This window comes from Lepidochelys olivacea (genome assembly GCF_965140295.1).
Source record: "Lepidochelys olivacea isolate rLepOli2 genome assembly, chromosome: 1".
NCBI classification, from domain to species: domain Eukaryota; kingdom Metazoa; phylum Chordata; order Testudines; family Cheloniidae; genus Lepidochelys; species Lepidochelys olivacea.
Window position 1 is genome coordinate 49,539,030 of NC_140411.1, and position 17,121 is coordinate 49,556,150.

The 17,121-nt window shown below is 37.6% G+C and overlaps 1 protein-coding gene across 3 annotated transcripts in view; it reads left to right on the forward strand.

Moving 5' to 3' along the window:
• FRY (FRY microtubule binding protein) overlaps positions 1–17,121 on the forward strand; it is a 320,853-nt gene that overhangs the window by 129,606 nt on the left and 174,126 nt on the right. For all 3 annotated transcript variants that reach the window (XM_084635515.1, XM_084635516.1, XM_084635517.1), the window contains exons 4-10: positions 5,602–5,741; positions 10,469–10,559; positions 10,962–11,041; positions 11,154–11,234; positions 13,178–13,346; positions 15,719–15,811; positions 15,913–16,011. In XM_084635515.1, the coding sequence (XP_084491641.1) occupies positions 5,602–5,741; positions 10,469–10,559; positions 10,962–11,041; positions 11,154–11,234; positions 13,178–13,346; positions 15,719–15,811; positions 15,913–16,011 (753 nt within the window). The remainder of the gene's footprint in view (positions 1–5,601; positions 5,742–10,468; positions 10,560–10,961; positions 11,042–11,153; positions 11,235–13,177; positions 13,347–15,718; positions 15,812–15,912; positions 16,012–17,121) is intronic.

Here is a 17,121-nt window from a genome sequence, read left to right on the forward strand (position 1 = left end):
TTACACCTAATTCAGCTACATAGAGCTGAATTTTATGATTTAAGATATTTCTGTGTCAATTATGCATTTTTCCTTATGGGCACGACAGTTACCATGAAACACACAATTTTCCGAAAAGAGTATTAATCTTTCAAAATGAATTATCCACACATTGGTGTTAGCCTTCATAATTAACTATTAATAAATAACATTCAAGTAGTGTCCTTACAGGTGCTGCACTTCAAGTGTGCATATCCCCACATGCTTTTAATCAGAGATTTTAGTTATCTGTGTCCATTCCCTTCACATCTTCGTACCCTGCACTGAGGCTATCTAGCGCTGCTGTAACAGCCTTTCCTTCCCCAGTTGAAGGATTCTTAGTGTTTGCTTACTCAACAACTCTAAGGTGTATCAAAGCATTGAGGAACCTTTTCCCTCAAGGGAAAGACCTCACTCCAGCTTGGGATCTCAGTCTAATTTTCAGATGTCTCACAAGACCTCCCTTTGAACCAATGGCTACCTGCTCTTTACTGAACATGTCTATGAAGAGGCCTTTTTTGGTAGCCATCACATTAGCCCAAAGAGTCAGAGAAACTGGGGCCTTAATGGTAGACCCTCTTCAAGGACAAGATTCCTGTATGTCCGCATCCTAAATTCCTACGTAAGATGTCATCTGAGTTTCATTTTAATCAGTCCATTCATTTACCAGGTTCTTCCTCAAAAATCACATAATTCCAAACAGGAGGCTTCCTTCCATACCTTAGATGTCAGAAGAGTGTTGGCCTTCTATCTAGATAGAACCAAACCACTTTGGAGGTCTCCTGTTTGTTTCCATTGCAGAAAGATCTAAAGGATCCCCAGTCTCCACCCAGAGGCTATGAAGGTGGATAGCTGAGTGTGTTATTGCATGTTATGATGTGGCGAGCATTCAAACTCCTTCTAGGATATTAGTGCACTCTACAAGGTTGCAATCAACATCTATGGCATTACTTAAAGATGTTTCAGTATCTGAGATCTGCAGAGCCACTACACCATCTTCAGTACATACCTTCTCCAAGCACTATGCCTTGGTCCATGCCTCTAGATCCAATACATCAGCTGGCCATGCACTACTGTCTTCAGTTCTGGACCCGATTATGAAGATCCCTCTTCCCTGCAGAGATACTGCTTGGGAGTCATCTGATGTGGAGAACCCATAGGGACACTCCTCGAAGAAGAAGAAGTTACTCACCCTGTGCAGTAACGTAGTTCTTCAAAATGTGTGTCCCCAGGGGTGCTCCATTAACTGCCCTCCTTCCCCTCTGCTTCAGAGTTTCCTCTGTGGGACTTTGCAGTAGAGAGGGCTGAGAACAGTTCACTCACAAAGCCCTATGTAGCACTGGTGCGGGGCATGAGGACATGAAGGATGTATACACAGTCCGAACAGATATTGCTAACGAAAATCTCTGATTGAAAGCACCTGGGGCACACGGGCACTTGAAGTGAAGCACCCATAGGGAGACACATCTCAAAGAACTGCACAGGGTGAGTAACCACTCCTTTTCTTGCAGTGCATACAATATCTGAGAAGATCTAAACCCTTGTTTATTAAAAAGTAAATGAAAAAAATGTACTGAATTATTCATGTTTTCTTATACATCAGGCAGTAAAGTGGCTCTGAAAATGCCCATCAATGGAAGCTCCATGAGGTCTCTGTGTGATTGACGAGCACAAATTTAAAAAGGTGTGGCTTCTGTAAAAGGCTGCATTAGTTTTCCTCATCTGCCACGACTTCTCCATGCTGCATGCACATCAAAATCTGGTAGCTCTTATCCTGATAGCCTCAGACACTAATTTGGCAATGGTGAATGATGTAAAAAAGACTGGCAAGAACATACATAAGAGTCCCCAACTTTTGAGTAGGCAAGCTGTTTACTACTTTTTATTTGGCAGCTATGTCGGTCATCCCAGCAGACATTTAACAATATGTGCTGCTCATATGATCTAATACTAGAAAGTAATAATTATTAAACAACCATATACCATATGCCATATATAGCTCTCCAATGTAGGGTGGATAATTTCCAGACAGACACCATATGTAGTACACTGGGTAATATTAAACATACATATGTAATGGGAGAGAGCTCTCAATCACTTTTAAAAACTAAAGCTAAATTCCTCAAGAAATTTTCTGTAGTCTACACCATAACAGAGTTGAGCCAACAGCTTCAAATAAGATCAGCCTCACTCCTGAACCTTCACCAAAACTTGAAACAAAATTGACTCAACCATTTTAGGAGGTTTTCTTAAACGTGGTTGTCTTTTTCCATGTTTGCATTCCTCTGGGCTTCCATATTTTGGCTGGGATTAGGAGCGGACGTGCTTCACCCCCTTCACATAACACAAGAATTTGGGATCACCCTGTGAAATTAATAGGCAGTAAGCTTAAACAAAAGGAAGTACTTCTTTACACAATGCATAGTTAATATGTGGAACCCATGGGATGCTGTGAAGGTCAAAAGTATAACTGGGTTAAAAAATGTAGATAAGTTCACAGAGGATAGGTCCATCAATAGTTACTAGCCAAGATGGCCAGGGATGCAGCTTCATGCTCTGGATGTTCCTAAACTTCCAACTGCCAGAAGCTGGGACTGGATGACAGGGGTATGGATCATTCAAAACTGCCCTGTTCTGTTCATTCCCTCTGAAGCATCTGGAACTAGCCGCTGTCAGAAGACAAGATACTGGATGAGTAGGACCATTGGTTTGACGCAGTATGGTCATTCTTATGTTCTTACCCTGAAATCTGCGAGAGTTCTCATGAGATTTCCAGCCTGATGCTGCAGTACCAATAGGTCTAGATAACTCAGGTTAGGTACCAAAACTTTTGAATTTGTATTTGAATGGAACTTTTTGAGGCTTTCCCATTGCTTGTCATGAACTTTAAGTAACTTCTGGTGGTGAACCTTTTGTTCATACTTGAAATGAATAATATAAATCTGTTGAATCAGAGTTAGTAGTAAATGGGAGAAAGAAACTTCATTTGGAAGAGTATTTTGCCTTTTAGGGTTTAGCTTGGTTCTGCGGGGAATCATAAATAAAGAGCTCTGCAACTGATACTTCTTGATTCAGTTGGCAGAGTAGCTTTGGGTGCTCATTTATGTGGCATTATGACCTGGTGCCAACTTGAGCAGTACAGAAATCTATGAAAAAGTATGTAGTGAAAATATGTACTTGTTTTTTTAAAGTAGCTTTTCACTAAAAATACAAAAAAAGAGCAAGACATCAGCAGTACTACTAATATATCTCATGATTTTGTATTTGTAACTGTCTCACTTCCCATTGCACCCAGAATTTCCTTATCTTCCAGATCCCTCATAAAAAGTCACCTCTTCCACAAAGCTTTTGTGTGATGCTCATTAATGCTCATTAATGACGTGTCTGCCCTTTTTCATTTTTGGCCTCTTTCTGTGTATTGTATTTGGATGGATGATGTGTAAACTCTTTGAGGCAGGAACTTTGTCTTTTTACAGGTTCTTTAAAGGGTCATGTACATTTATAGTGCTATATTAATTAATAATAAACATTAATGGCAGCTATACTAGAAAAGAACGTGTTATAAACAACTGGGGTGAAAAACAGGTTTCTCTCTGGAGTGCATAGAAAACATAATTTAAATTTGCTTGCTGCTTTTCTGCTATATACATTTCCCAGTCTAGGTACTTTATTGTTATGAAGCATCACATCTTGTTACAGTATTTTTGATATGACAATTGATAGCCATTGAAATTATTAATTCAATGCAAAGTTGAATATGTTTGTGCAAGTTCTTATTTTTAAATTGAGAACAACATTTCCATGTTCCTACACCTTCCCTTCAAAAAAACTGAATCAAAAGGTATAATGGGTGCTCTGAAAATGGGATCTCTGCATGAGTTTTATACTCTGGCTCAACCAGTGTTATTTTAATTATTATTTATGAGTAACAAAAATTGGTGTGACACTCTGCAGAAATAACTTTTTCAAGCTTTAGAAAGTAAAATAAAATTGTCTAAGCTGTAATTTGATAGCATCCTGAATTGATAGTGATTAGCATTTTGAGCTGACAACATTGTTTATATCCTTTACGTGCTTATCTGAATGCTTATGCTTCAGGACTTTAGTATAATTTAATGCGAACTACTGTAATATTTTATCATTGAAGGCCCCTGACACAACACCAAATTACAATGTCTTCATACCAACTTCCAGTTATTGGTATCATATATCAAATAATAAAATGTGTTGAAACAGCTGGACTGAAATATATATGCTTTTCTAGAAAGAATAATACATTTGTAGAAATGTACTATTTTTACACAGGCAATAGGTATAATTTTTTTGTTTAACATGATTAAATTCTAGCCCATAAGTTCTAGTCCATGATGTCTGAATACAATTGCAAATAGTAATAATATTTAGCACTTTTCATCCTGAAAACATTTCACAAACGTTAAGCCTCGTAAGATGACTGTGAAGTAGGTTAGTTCTGCATCTAATAAAAAATCTGCAATTCTATAATGAAATAAATCAGAATTTAGGTTAAATTGCATTTCTGAATGAGTTGTGTCATTCCATAAAGGCTGTTATAAATTATTTTACTACAGTTTGGGAACAATGTTGTTAGGTTAGGTGTTAGAATAGGAAATTTGACCTCCTTTGGTCTATTCCTGGCTTAGACACTGACACTCAATAGGCTTGAGCTTGCAAGACTTTCAGCTGTCAGGACTTGATCTAGCAAAGCACTTAACTAGATGCTTAACTTAAGCATGTGGGTATCCTAACGGAGTTAATGGCACTACTCACACATTTTAAGGTAAGCACATGCGTCACTGCTTTTTTGGGCCAGGGCCAGAGTGCTCATCACTTTGCATGTCCTCTGGCTTCTGGCAAATCACAATGTCTAGGTTCAGCAATTCATCCATCTGTAAAATGGACATATATCCTTACCTTGGAAGATGTTCAGACACCATGGCGGGGAACATGGTATAAAAACTTAGGCCTAGTCTACACTACAAACTTAGAGCGACACCAGATGCTTTATGTGGACCTAATAATCTATGCATCTGCACTATTAGGTCCCTTCTGCCGACCTAACTCGCCTGTTACGTCAACTTAATTACTCCACCTCCACAAGAGGCATATCGCTTAATTCAGTGTTGATGGGTCAACAGAGAGGCAGTGTAGACGCAGCGTGTGTAAGTCACCTGAATTGGCCTCCACGAGGTGTCCCGCAATGGTCTGCTGTGACTGCTCTGGTGATCATTTTCAACTCCACAGCACAGCAGCCAGGTATACAGGAAACAGCCCCTTCCCTCTTAAAGATTCTTCCCAAGGTGTTGCAAGATGTAATTAATGTTTTTAATGCACTTTGATATTAGATGAAAGGCACTATAAAAGTGCAAACCATTTTACAGTTCTGTTTGTATGTGTGTGTGGATAAAGAACATTAAGGCGCATTGCTGGTGGTAAAAATAAAAAATTCAAACAGAGATAAAAACAAGAAAGAGCAAGTTTAACCTTTAAGTATGAACTTACAGCCCTGTTTGAAGGAGAAGATAAAGCACGAATACTATCTGAATTATTATGTTTTTCCCATAGGTAATAAGCTCAATGAGCTCTCTTTCAGAGTATTGCCTACCCTCTATTCTGCGCACTCTTTTTGATTGGTATAAAAGGCAAAATGGCATAGAAGATGAATCTCATGAATACAGACCAAGAACAAGCACTAAATCCAAAAGGTACACTCTTGAATAAGCATAATTTAGATTCTAAGATGTAATGTATTACATTTAAGCATTCAGCTTCTGTTATACTTTTTATTTAAGTGGCTTTTCAGGCACAGAAATTTTGGAAAACAGGAATTTCAGGAAAATTCTGGTATTGGGTGACATTTCTGAATCAAGTTTTTGTATATCAATTTGAATAATCACTTTTTAGCTGAATAATCAAAACAAATGTCTAAATGTTTAAAGGGCACTGTCAAGATTCTTGGGCTCTAAATACTACCTACCTGTATTATAACATACAACCATTTTATTCTTCACATCAAGTTTATAGGAGTCCACCCCCAGGCCACCTGAAGAAGGAGTCCAATATTCTTACAATTAAAATTATGCTCCTGGATGATCCCATATCAACCAGAGTATTGGTCCTTCCCACCATTTTGAATGTTGTGAATGCCGTTTAAATAGTGCTTTTCATCTATTGTGTCCGTCTGCTTTACTCTTGTGAGAAGGTACTGTACTGACAATAATCTCCAAGCACATCAGAGAGCAGGATTCTTATAGAGTTAGTATGCTGCTTGTTCACAGGAATAGAACAGATGTGTTAAGTAACAGTAAAAAACACTCCGGGTTGCATACTTGCTTTCTCATATACATATACCAAAACACTGCAAAGAGCTCACTTGGAAAGCTCTAGCACAGTGGTCTTCAACCTTTCCAGACTACTGTACCCCTCTCAGGAGTCTGATTTGTCTTGCATACCCCAAGTTTCACCTCACTTAAAAACTACTTGCTTACAAAATCAGATATAAAAATACAAAAGTGTCACAGCACACTATTGCTGAAAAATTACTTATAAAATATATCAATTGAAATATAAGAATGGTACCTATATTTCAGTGTATAGTGTATAGAGTGGTAAAAACAAGTCATTGTATGAAATTTTATTTTGTACAGACTTCGCTAGTGCTTTTTATGTAGCCTGTTGTAAAACTAGGCAAATACCTAGATGAATTGATGTACCCCCTGGAAGACCTCTGTGTACCTCCAGGGGTACACATACACCTGATTGAGAACCATTGCTCTAGCAAATATTAACCTGATCCCAAATAAGTAATATATGATATTGTATGTTAATGTTTTATTGTAACTTTGCCTCAATGAAGTTTCAAAACAAAAAAAAACAAAAAACCCAACAGTGCTACCTAAACCTCATACGATGTAATTGATTCTTGTGTTTTAGGGAACTAGATAATAGCCTGTATCTGAGGTCTGCTCTTAGCAGAGATTTTTTTAGAGAGTTTTTAGTACAATTTTATTCTTTGAAAACTACAACTGCTTGAAAAGTGGCCAATAATTACTGAAGTCAATTGGAGCTGTGTGGGGCCTACTAGAACTTTAGTTCATCAATGTGGGTATAAGATTAGCATTTCATTTCATAGATTTTTATGAAAAATACACTTGATTTTCTCAGATTATTGTAGACTAGCAGACAAGATCGCACATCCCTTATACTCATCCTAATCAAGGAAAGCACTAAGCACATGGTTAATTTTAAGCACAAGTAGCCTACTAGAAGTCAGTGAGATTATTCATGTACATGAGAACTGTACTGAACTTTACTGTTTTCTCAGAAAAATATCCTTCTTAAATTAGTGGGAGTTTTGACTGAGAAAGGATACAGGATTAGACCTCTGGGGATTAATAGCCATACACTTAAAAGTTCAATTTTTCTCATGACAACTTTAAAACTGAGCAAACAATCAACGTTCACCTGAAGATTATTTAGATTGGAACATTTCTTGTACATGTTTTATATAGCATCCAGCATACAGTTAGCATTAATAAATAATGAAAGTAGAAAGCTAAGGAAGATATAGAAAGAGGATGCTGGCTGCTTGTGGATTCTCAACCAGCTGAAGGCTAAAAAAGACAGATAATGTCTGGTTTATTATCCAATCAGATGTTGGAACAGTCAACATCAAATAAGCATGCTAACTTGGATTTTTTACTCACTTCCTAGGTGTCCAAAAATTCAGTTTCATGTTATTTTAAACCTGCTGTTTAAACCTACTTTCATGTTATATTAAACCTACTTTTTACCCTATTGTGCGAACAATTAACTGCACATGGGGGAATGAACTGGTATACAATAGCTGTCACATAAATGAAAGTTGAAAGAGACCCATTAATCCTCCCATATGTTCTAAATACCTCTTCACCCCACATCATACTACATCAAACCACTCAAAAACAAATGTGTTGTTTTTAATTATGTTTTATTTTTAATTATACTTTACAATATCCTTTAAATCCTTTTAATTATCCTTTAAAAAGTGGAGGTTAAATCCTATTAAGGAAAACAGAAAGGAGCATAAACTTTGGCAAGTGAACTGTAAAAATATAATTAGGAAGGCCAAAAAATAATTTGAAGAACAGCTAGCCAAAGACTCAAAAGTAATAACAAAAATTAAAGTATATCAGAAGCAGGAAACCTGCTAAAGAACCAGTGGGGCCACTGCACGATCAAGATGCTAACGGAGCACTCAAGGACAATAAGGCCATTGCAGAAAAACTAAATGAATTATTTTTGCATCGGTCTTCATGGTTGAGGATGTGAGGGAGATTCCCAAACCTGAGCTATGCTTTTTAGGTGACAAATCTGAGGAACTGTCCCAGATTGAGGTGTCATTAGAGGAGATTTTCTAACAAACTGATAAATTAAACAGTAATAAGTCACTAGGACCAGATGGTATTCACCCAAGAGTTCTGAAGGAACTCAAATATGAAATTGCAGAACTACTAACTGTGGTATGTAACCTATCATTTAAATCAGCTTCTGTACCAAATGATTGGAGGATAGCTAATGTGATGTCAATTTTTTAAAAAGGCTCCAGAGACGATCCCGGCAATTACAGGCCAATAAGCCTCACTTCAGTACCAGGCAAATTGGTTGAAACTACAGTAAAGAACAGAATTATCAGACACATAGATGAACACGATTTGTTGGGAAGAGTCAACATGGTTTTTGTAAAGGAAAATCGTGCCTCACCAATCTACTAGGATTCTTTGAGGGTGCCAACAAGCATGTGGACAAGGGTGATCCAGTGGATATAGTATATTTAGATTTTCAGAAATCCTTTGACAAGGTCCTTCACCAAACACTCTTAAGCAAAGTAATCTGTCATGGCCCCCAGCCAACCTGCCCCTCACCCGAGGTCTCGTCCCCTTTCCCCCACCGAAGACCCCGGGGCCAAGCTGGGAAGGGCAAGCAGGGCTTCAGGGAGGAGCATGGGTGGGGCCAGGCCAGGCTGTTTGGGTAGGCATAGCCTCTCCCAGCCTATGCAATGCACCACCCATGCATGAATCAGTAACTGGTTGAAAGACAGGAAACAAAGGGTAGGACTAAATGGTCAGTTTTCAGAATGGAGAGAGGATTACTGGTTCGGTTCATTCCCTCTGAAGCATCTGGCATTGGCCATTGTCGGAAGACAGGATACCAGGCTAGATGGACCATTGATCCATTGACCCGGTATGGACATTCTTATGTTCTTTTGTATTTATTTATAAAAAATCCTGCAAGGTCACCTCTGTAACTAGAGGGCATTTAGATATTCATGTCTGGTTACTAGGCCAGCTTGAAGATTTTCTGTTTTGGGGAACTTGATTACAATTGAAGCAAAAATCAGTAGTGATTATAAAATATAATCTGTTGCTGTTGATGCTACTAGGCTTTTTTTTTTTAGTTCTAATGCTATCTGACCGGAATATGAAAAAGATACTGAATTTCACCAGGCCAAACAAATCTTTTCTGAAAATAATCTTTAAAACATTGTCTGAGGCTCTTTCAAGTCTCATTTTCTTGTCACTGACTAAAAATTATTCATCAACATTATGAATATATACTTTTGGTGCCCAAATTTTAGTACAGAACTTTAGTCAGTATGACACAGTAAACTATAATTCAACCCTAGTTAAATGTAGAGGCCAAAATTTTCAAAATTGAGTGTAAAGTTAGCCAATTAAATACATATTTGGTCAACGGTCTTTGACCTCAGCAGGATTTATTAGTACTCAGACCTCTGAAACCCAGGCCTATGATTTAGGTGTCTAACTATGGATTTAGATGCCTGACTTTAGGTACCCATGTTTAAAAAATGTATCTCAATGGGAGCTGCTGGGTGTTCAGCACTCTAAACAGTGAAGCAAGCACCTTCATCTGGATTTGGGAATCTAACTTCAGGCTCCTATTTTTGAAAATCTTGACCTAAAATAATTTCTGACTAGTACAACACTCTAATACTGTTTCCACCTTTAAAACCATTGATTATTTAATAAACAGTGACATCGAGAGTGAGATCGAAATACAAAATCCACTCTCTAGATTTCAGTTCAGCATCACTCAATTAGAGCATAAAAAGAGAAAATGGAGTACCTGAGTGTTGAGGGAGAAGGAGCCAACATGGGTCTCTGGAGCTGGAAACAGAGAGAGAGGAAGTGAAGGGAGGGCATGTCGACTTCTGAAAATAGATGAATGTGACAGGACTGTTGTTCTATTTATCCTAGATTTTAAGAGACTGTCATTGTACGGCCTTTCATTTTTTAATTCAGAATTACAGTTTGAAAAACTGGAACTAAAACCCAATTTATGATTATTTGAATACTTATAATTTATGCAGACTTATTATAAAAAATATGACACATGTCTCACTACTGTTTTATTTCTTGTTTTGATTTTGCAGTGATGAACAGCAGCGAGACTATCTAATGGAAAGAAGAGATTTAGCCATTGATTTTATTTTTTCTTTAGTATTAATAGAAGTTTTGAAACAGGTATGGGATCCTTAAAATAAATGATTCTTTAAGAAGTAAATGATTGTGAAGTACAGTATTTCATCTCTCAGGCTAATTTTCAAATTATTATTAATTTATATTTATAACATAAATAGGCTAACACAAAAATGGTTTCTAAACCAACTGTTTGTTTATTCTGTCCTCTCTTCCCACATATGGGAAACATCTTATTGAACTTAGTATTAATATAGACTTCATTTTGCCATATTTTTCAGAGATGAAATATTTCTTTTCAGTACTAAGCCGTCTTTATATTTTTAGCCCTTTTTCAGCTCGTATAATATTTATTCAGGGACGATATACAAAAATAATATTGGCACTGAAGTATGAAGCATAAACTTTAATATTCACATGCCAGTTATGTTTTATTTGTACTTTCAGATTCCACTTCATCCTGTCATAGACAGTTTGGTACATGATGTTATTAACTTGGCTTTCAAGCACTTTAAATATAAAGAAGGGTAAGGCTCTTTCCCACAAAAAACACAAAAAGAATTGCTTGCTGAATTGTTTAATAAAATTGTACTAGTTAAAGCAGGGTGCTTTCTCAACCATCTAATTATTTCTTGCTAGGTACCTTGGTCCTAACACTGGAAATATGCACATTGTTGCAGACCTGTATGCAGAAGTAATAGGTGTGCTAGCACAAGCTAAGTAAGTATACGAAAATACATTGCCTACTGGAAATCTGAGAGATTTTCATTTTATCATTCTGGAAACATGGGTATTTTGATATTCTTTATTTTACAGTTTAAAGAAACTGTAAATCATTTCACCTGAGCACTCTGTTCTCCAAAATGTTTCATCGCACGGGAGCCTATGGAATCACAGAAGGTGCAGACTGGGCTTCTGCATCCAGTCGAGCAATTCTAGCTACATTCAACCAGACTACAACAGCTTTAGTTTTCATCACAGATGCTCTCTGTGGAAAGCCTACAGGGATGGAGAGACCTAATTTGAATGAATCTTTCTACTATGTGCCATTCTTTTCCTAACTTGGCAAAGCTAAAAATGACCCATACCCAGTCACAGAAACATTTTTTAAAATGTTTTAAATGTTCACTTTTAAATGTTCACAGCCTAAAGGGATGGAGAGACCTAATTTGAATGAGTCTTTTTACTATGTGCCATTCTTTCCCTAACTTGGCAAAGCTAAAAATGACCCATACCCAGTCATGGAAACATTTTTTAAATGTTCACAATTATTGCAGTTTAGAACTAAATTTAAGTGGTGCATTTTTTGGAGATTATACTAACGTCATAAAGATAATTTTGGGACCTGCTGCTATTTTGTCAAAAAATGGTCAAAGTTATTTTTAGGTTGAAATGAACATGAATGAAGCAAAATATTGGTTAGTTTAATAACCTTAAAGTTGCAAGTTGTTTTTTTCTCTTTTTCCATTCCCTTTTTTAACATATTATTTTTTTATATTGCTAGTTCTTTTATTTATCTTTTGTTTCTGTCCATTTTTTATATTGTTCTTTGTTAATATACATTGTTATTAATTATATTAGAGTCAGGGAACTGTTTGTGGAAGCAGGCCCCACACTTAGTGTTTGCAGGACTGGGCTCCGATCCGATGAAGTGAGCTGTAACTCACAAAAGCTTATGCTCAAATACATTTCTTAGTCTCTAAGGTGCCACAAGTACTCCTTTTCTTTTTGCGGATACAGACTAACACGGCTGCTACTCTGAAACCTGTAAAGTTGCAGTTTCCCAGTGTATGTCAAATAATACCACCACCTTCTAAAACATATTGGTATAGTGGATGCCATTAAAAAATCAGCATTTACCATCAGTTACTTACTACCCTGTAAATATCTGAGAAACCACAGTATTTTCTTACACTTGGAATAGAAATTATCTCTGGTACCTAAGATACTGTGGTGTTGTAACAACTATCAGGAAAACCTGAAGGCTAGCACAACCTATCTGAACATTTTTATGGTTATCATTTGAACATTTTCCTTTGAAAACTTGGCACATGCTTGCAATAAAAATATCTTTCATCCTGGATTTTCAAAGAAGTATGAGGATTTATTTTATGGTAGAGTTATCTTATGTATAAAAAGAAGCACAGTGAATTAAAATTTGGAAAGCACATTAGATGCAGTAATGTGAGAGGTCTAAGATCAGGCAACAAGAATTTTTCTCATTCTCCAAGCTTATGGGGACTGAGAATGTTGTGGAAACAGTACACTCAGCCTTTGGGAGGAAGGGGAGCATTTTGCATTGCTCTTGATCTGCCCATCCTGTCAATCTAGCTTTAATGTTTACAGGCACTAAGGGAGTTATGTTCAGCCATCTTTGACCATAAAGATGTGGCAACTTAATGAAGAGGTTTTGAAGAGGGAACTACTGGGAAAATGTTGGGGATGAGAGAGGGAGGCATCTCAGAGGACAGTGCACACACACAGATACCCTAAGTAAAAAAAACACACCTAGTAAGATATATTAAAACTCAAATAATGATTAATTATAGAATAAAAGAGATATAATATATCTCTTTTATTGTTTCTCTTCTAGGTACCTTACAATACATGTCAAATCTTACTACCAGTCTATTGTTTTGTAACTAACCAGTATGATTTCATAGATTTCCTGCTGTGAAGAAGAAATTCATGGCAGAATTAAAAGAGCTGCGGCATAAAGAGCAAAGCCCATACGTGGTTCAAAGCATTATCAGTCTAATAATGGGGATGAAATTCTTTCGCGTTAAGATGTATCCCGTGGAGGACTTTGAAGCCTCTCTTCAGTTTATGCAGGTAACATTCTTTGATGTAGACCCCACTTGGGCTGTCTTAAACAGTTTAACTTGCCAAATTATATCATGCTCTAAAAGGTGGGGGAAATCATATTAGAATATGAAAAAAAATCCTCATTTGTTGGTCCTTAATGCGCAAAGGACACGATTCCTAAAAGATTAGCTTACATGTGGGTATCTTTATTCCTTTTCCCTGTGGGCATTTTTTGTGACAGATGGACACATTGGCAGTCGCCATTCATTTTTGTTAAAATCCTATTAAAAATACATGCTTTTTTACTGGCCTCTGTATGGAGACTAGCTGAGTGAAGATTTCTCATAGATAAAAATCAATATACCCTATGGTCATGTTAGGTGTCCTAAAGTAAGTATTTGAAATATTAATACAAATATATTTTTTGTTTTCTATAAAACCTAAATAGCAACTGCATAAGTCTTATTTTGGCAAAATGCTTTATATCATATTTAGCAACATAGAAACAATCTCTTTTTCCTCTTCTCTTTGGAGCAGCACACCCAAAGTCCATATTGGTTATGTTTCCATGTGTGCAGCCACATTCATGAATGCTGACATATTGTCATATAAGTTTTACGGAGGTGTCATGTTGCATGATTTTGTGTGTGTGAAATGTACATTGGTGGTATGAATAAATGGTAGTGTTTTCTGATAGTACAGTGCTATTGGGGCCCATTCTTGCTCCCTTTGAACGCAATGGCAAAATTCCCATTTAATGGAAGCAGGACTCGAATCTATCTAGATTTTTGAACTGTAGTCATCACCATACTATCTGTGTGCCAAACTCACCATCACACACAGAATATAAATGTATTATAATAGGTGCTAAAAGTATGTATTAAAATCAGACATACCTGATGTGTTTTATAATACAGCTTGCACTTTACACATATATTTACAGTATAATAATTATAAACTATGGGCTATATTGTAAATTGGCTTACACACCCATGCAAGGGAGGAAAAGATAGTAAGAACCATCCTTGTATACTATATAGGCTGTGTGCTAACTAAAGCAGGGAGACACACTGTCCCTGATACCCTTTTATGTGGCTATGGAAAAAGTGGTCTGATAATTGCAGAATTCTCAGGATGGGGTGAATTTATAAAGGGCCTTCACCAACTCATTGGATGTGCTGATGACCTGGCTATTGTAGAAGATAGAAGGAAAACCCTTATAAAGCCTATATTTTATGTAGATGAGAGACCTGGCTTCTTGCTAAAAAGGAAGAAAGGCAGCTAACTACCTTCAAAAATAAAGTCTTGATATGAGTTTTGGGGGTAGTAAGGGAGAATGATGTATAGAACAGATTCTAATAGGGAACTGTTGGAAGTCTATGAAGAACCAAAACTATAGTAAATATAGTGAAATCTCAACAACTCCAGTGAGCAGAGCATGTATTTAGGACAGAAGACAGACCAGCTAAACTGTTCTTGGAGGGACATCCATGTGGTGTCGAACCATTGAAGAAGAAGATGGAGGGATAATGTTGATCAAGACCTGAGAGCTCTTAATGAGAATTATCATCAATGGGGAAAAAATGATCGTCACAGGAAGGGATGGAGGCAAATCATGAGGGTGGCTAGGGACCTGTATGGTCTCTAGAGCCAGGGAGGAGGAGGAGTATCTGTCTAGGCCTTGGGCCAAGATATGCAGGAGTACCTGGAGCTAGGTGCCTGTTTACTCCATTTCCAGAGCAGTTGAGAAGAGAGGAGTGTGGAATGGGCACATCCTTGGCTCCTTCCCCTCTACTCACTGCCAATACAGCTTTGGGGATGGGAGTAGTAATTTATTGCAGGTATAGCCCCATTATAAATTACCACCCTCCACAGTGAATCGCTCCATTCTGAACCACAATTCATGCTCTCAGAATTACTGTAGGTGTGTCCTTGAAACATAATCTAACCCAAAATATTTAGGGCAGGATTGTCCCTTGGTCCATCCGCCCACTTAGTGGAGTAAAGAGGCAAAAGGTGATTCCATATTCCCCTCTGTGGGCTATGTGCCAGATGGATCCGAATGCAGGGCTGTTACTACTGCTCCCACACAGATGGCTAGGCAGGGATGGGGATTGTGGGAAGCCTTGCATTTGGCCCCCCAGTTAACTAGCCTGCACAAGCTAAAGCAAATGGAGAGTCATGGACAGAGCCACAATTCCCGCCTGATCTGTTCCTGGGGCTATGCACTGCCTCATGCTCAGGGCAGATTGTGAATGCGGAACCTAAACCTTAATTGATGTATAAAATGTTCTTTGCAGTATAAGAAACAAAAGCTATCACGTGCTTTTAGCAAACACTGAGATGTCTTTATTCCACCTGATGTGTAATTTTTTTTCTTCTCTTTAATTGTCTACCAGGAATGTGCACATTATTTCCTTGAAGTGAAGGACAAAGATATCAAACATGCATTAGCAGGACTGTTCGTTGAAATTCTTGTCCCTGTAGCTGCTGTGAGTTTTATTTATTTGTTTATTTATTTGCATGACTTTTTTCATGTTAGATTCGAAAGTCAATGTACGAAAAACAGTGTTAACATGAAATCTCTTTTCAGGCTGTTAAAAATGAAGTGAATGTCCCCTGTCTGAGGAACTTTGTTGAAAGCCTGTATGACACAACACTCGAGCTTTCTTCTCGAAAGAAGCACTCACTGGTAAGTAATCCTGAGAAGCTGAAGCTAAAATTCTTTGTCAGAAGTCTCTCTAGGCAAGATTCTCAAAGGGCTTGCAGAATTGTTGCAAAACCATTCATCTGCATCTGGCTCAACGTACAATTAATTGCTATTTCAAAAGTATATGCTATATCCAATCTATTTTAGTCTGAATCCTCTAGGTGTTTTCAGATCCTGCAAATTATTATTATAAAATGGTCAACACCTGTTGTGTCTGACCATTAGCCCAGAGGAAAAACTTAACAGAGAGTGCATTGCCTGTCAAGTGAGAACTAATGGGACAAGTGGGAACAGCTCTTTCAAAGTGGTTAAGTAATGTTTTGCAGGAACAAACCAATATATGACAGCCTTTTAAAATGGCAGTGCCTTTTTAAACAGCATGTCGGCTAAGAAGCTCTCTATGTCATATTTTCTTGAGAGATTTACAGTGGCATAAAAGTGTATTGTTGGGAGCGATAGCTGAAGTGGATTAAATGGAGCACTGAGTCAGGTTGACACTGGCTGCCTTAAGCATTCTATCTTTCCAACTGGGTCAGTGCACCTCAGCACTGAGGCGTCTATTAATCCATTTTGAAGTCTTCGGGCTTTTAAGAAAAGAAAGTTATTTTCATTGGTCCTTTCTTATTTTATGTAAAATTCAAAAGGACCTCCCTGTCCCCCACTATCTCTCTGAGGGTTGGGAAGTGATGCTATCAGATTTCATTGATGGACTCGTACAGGCACACTTGTGACTGCTGCTGTCATTACTCCAGCCAGTTCCAGAAGGGAGTCAAAATACTTCTTTCTGGGTGAAATTCTGCCTCCATTGAAGTCTGTGGTAGTTTTGCCATTGGCTACAATGGAGCCAGGATTTCTCCCTTTAGGCACATATGTAGCCAACCCTGTTGGCGGATGCAGACACACTGATAACACTTTGTTGAAACTACAGCAAACTAAGGATCCAATTCTTCAATCATAGAATCATAAAATATCAGGGTTGGAAGGGACTTCAGGAGCTCATCTAGTCCAACCCCCTGCTCAAAGCAGGACCAATCCACAACTAAATCATCTCAGCCAGGGCTTTATCAAGCCTGACCTTAAAAACCTCAAAGG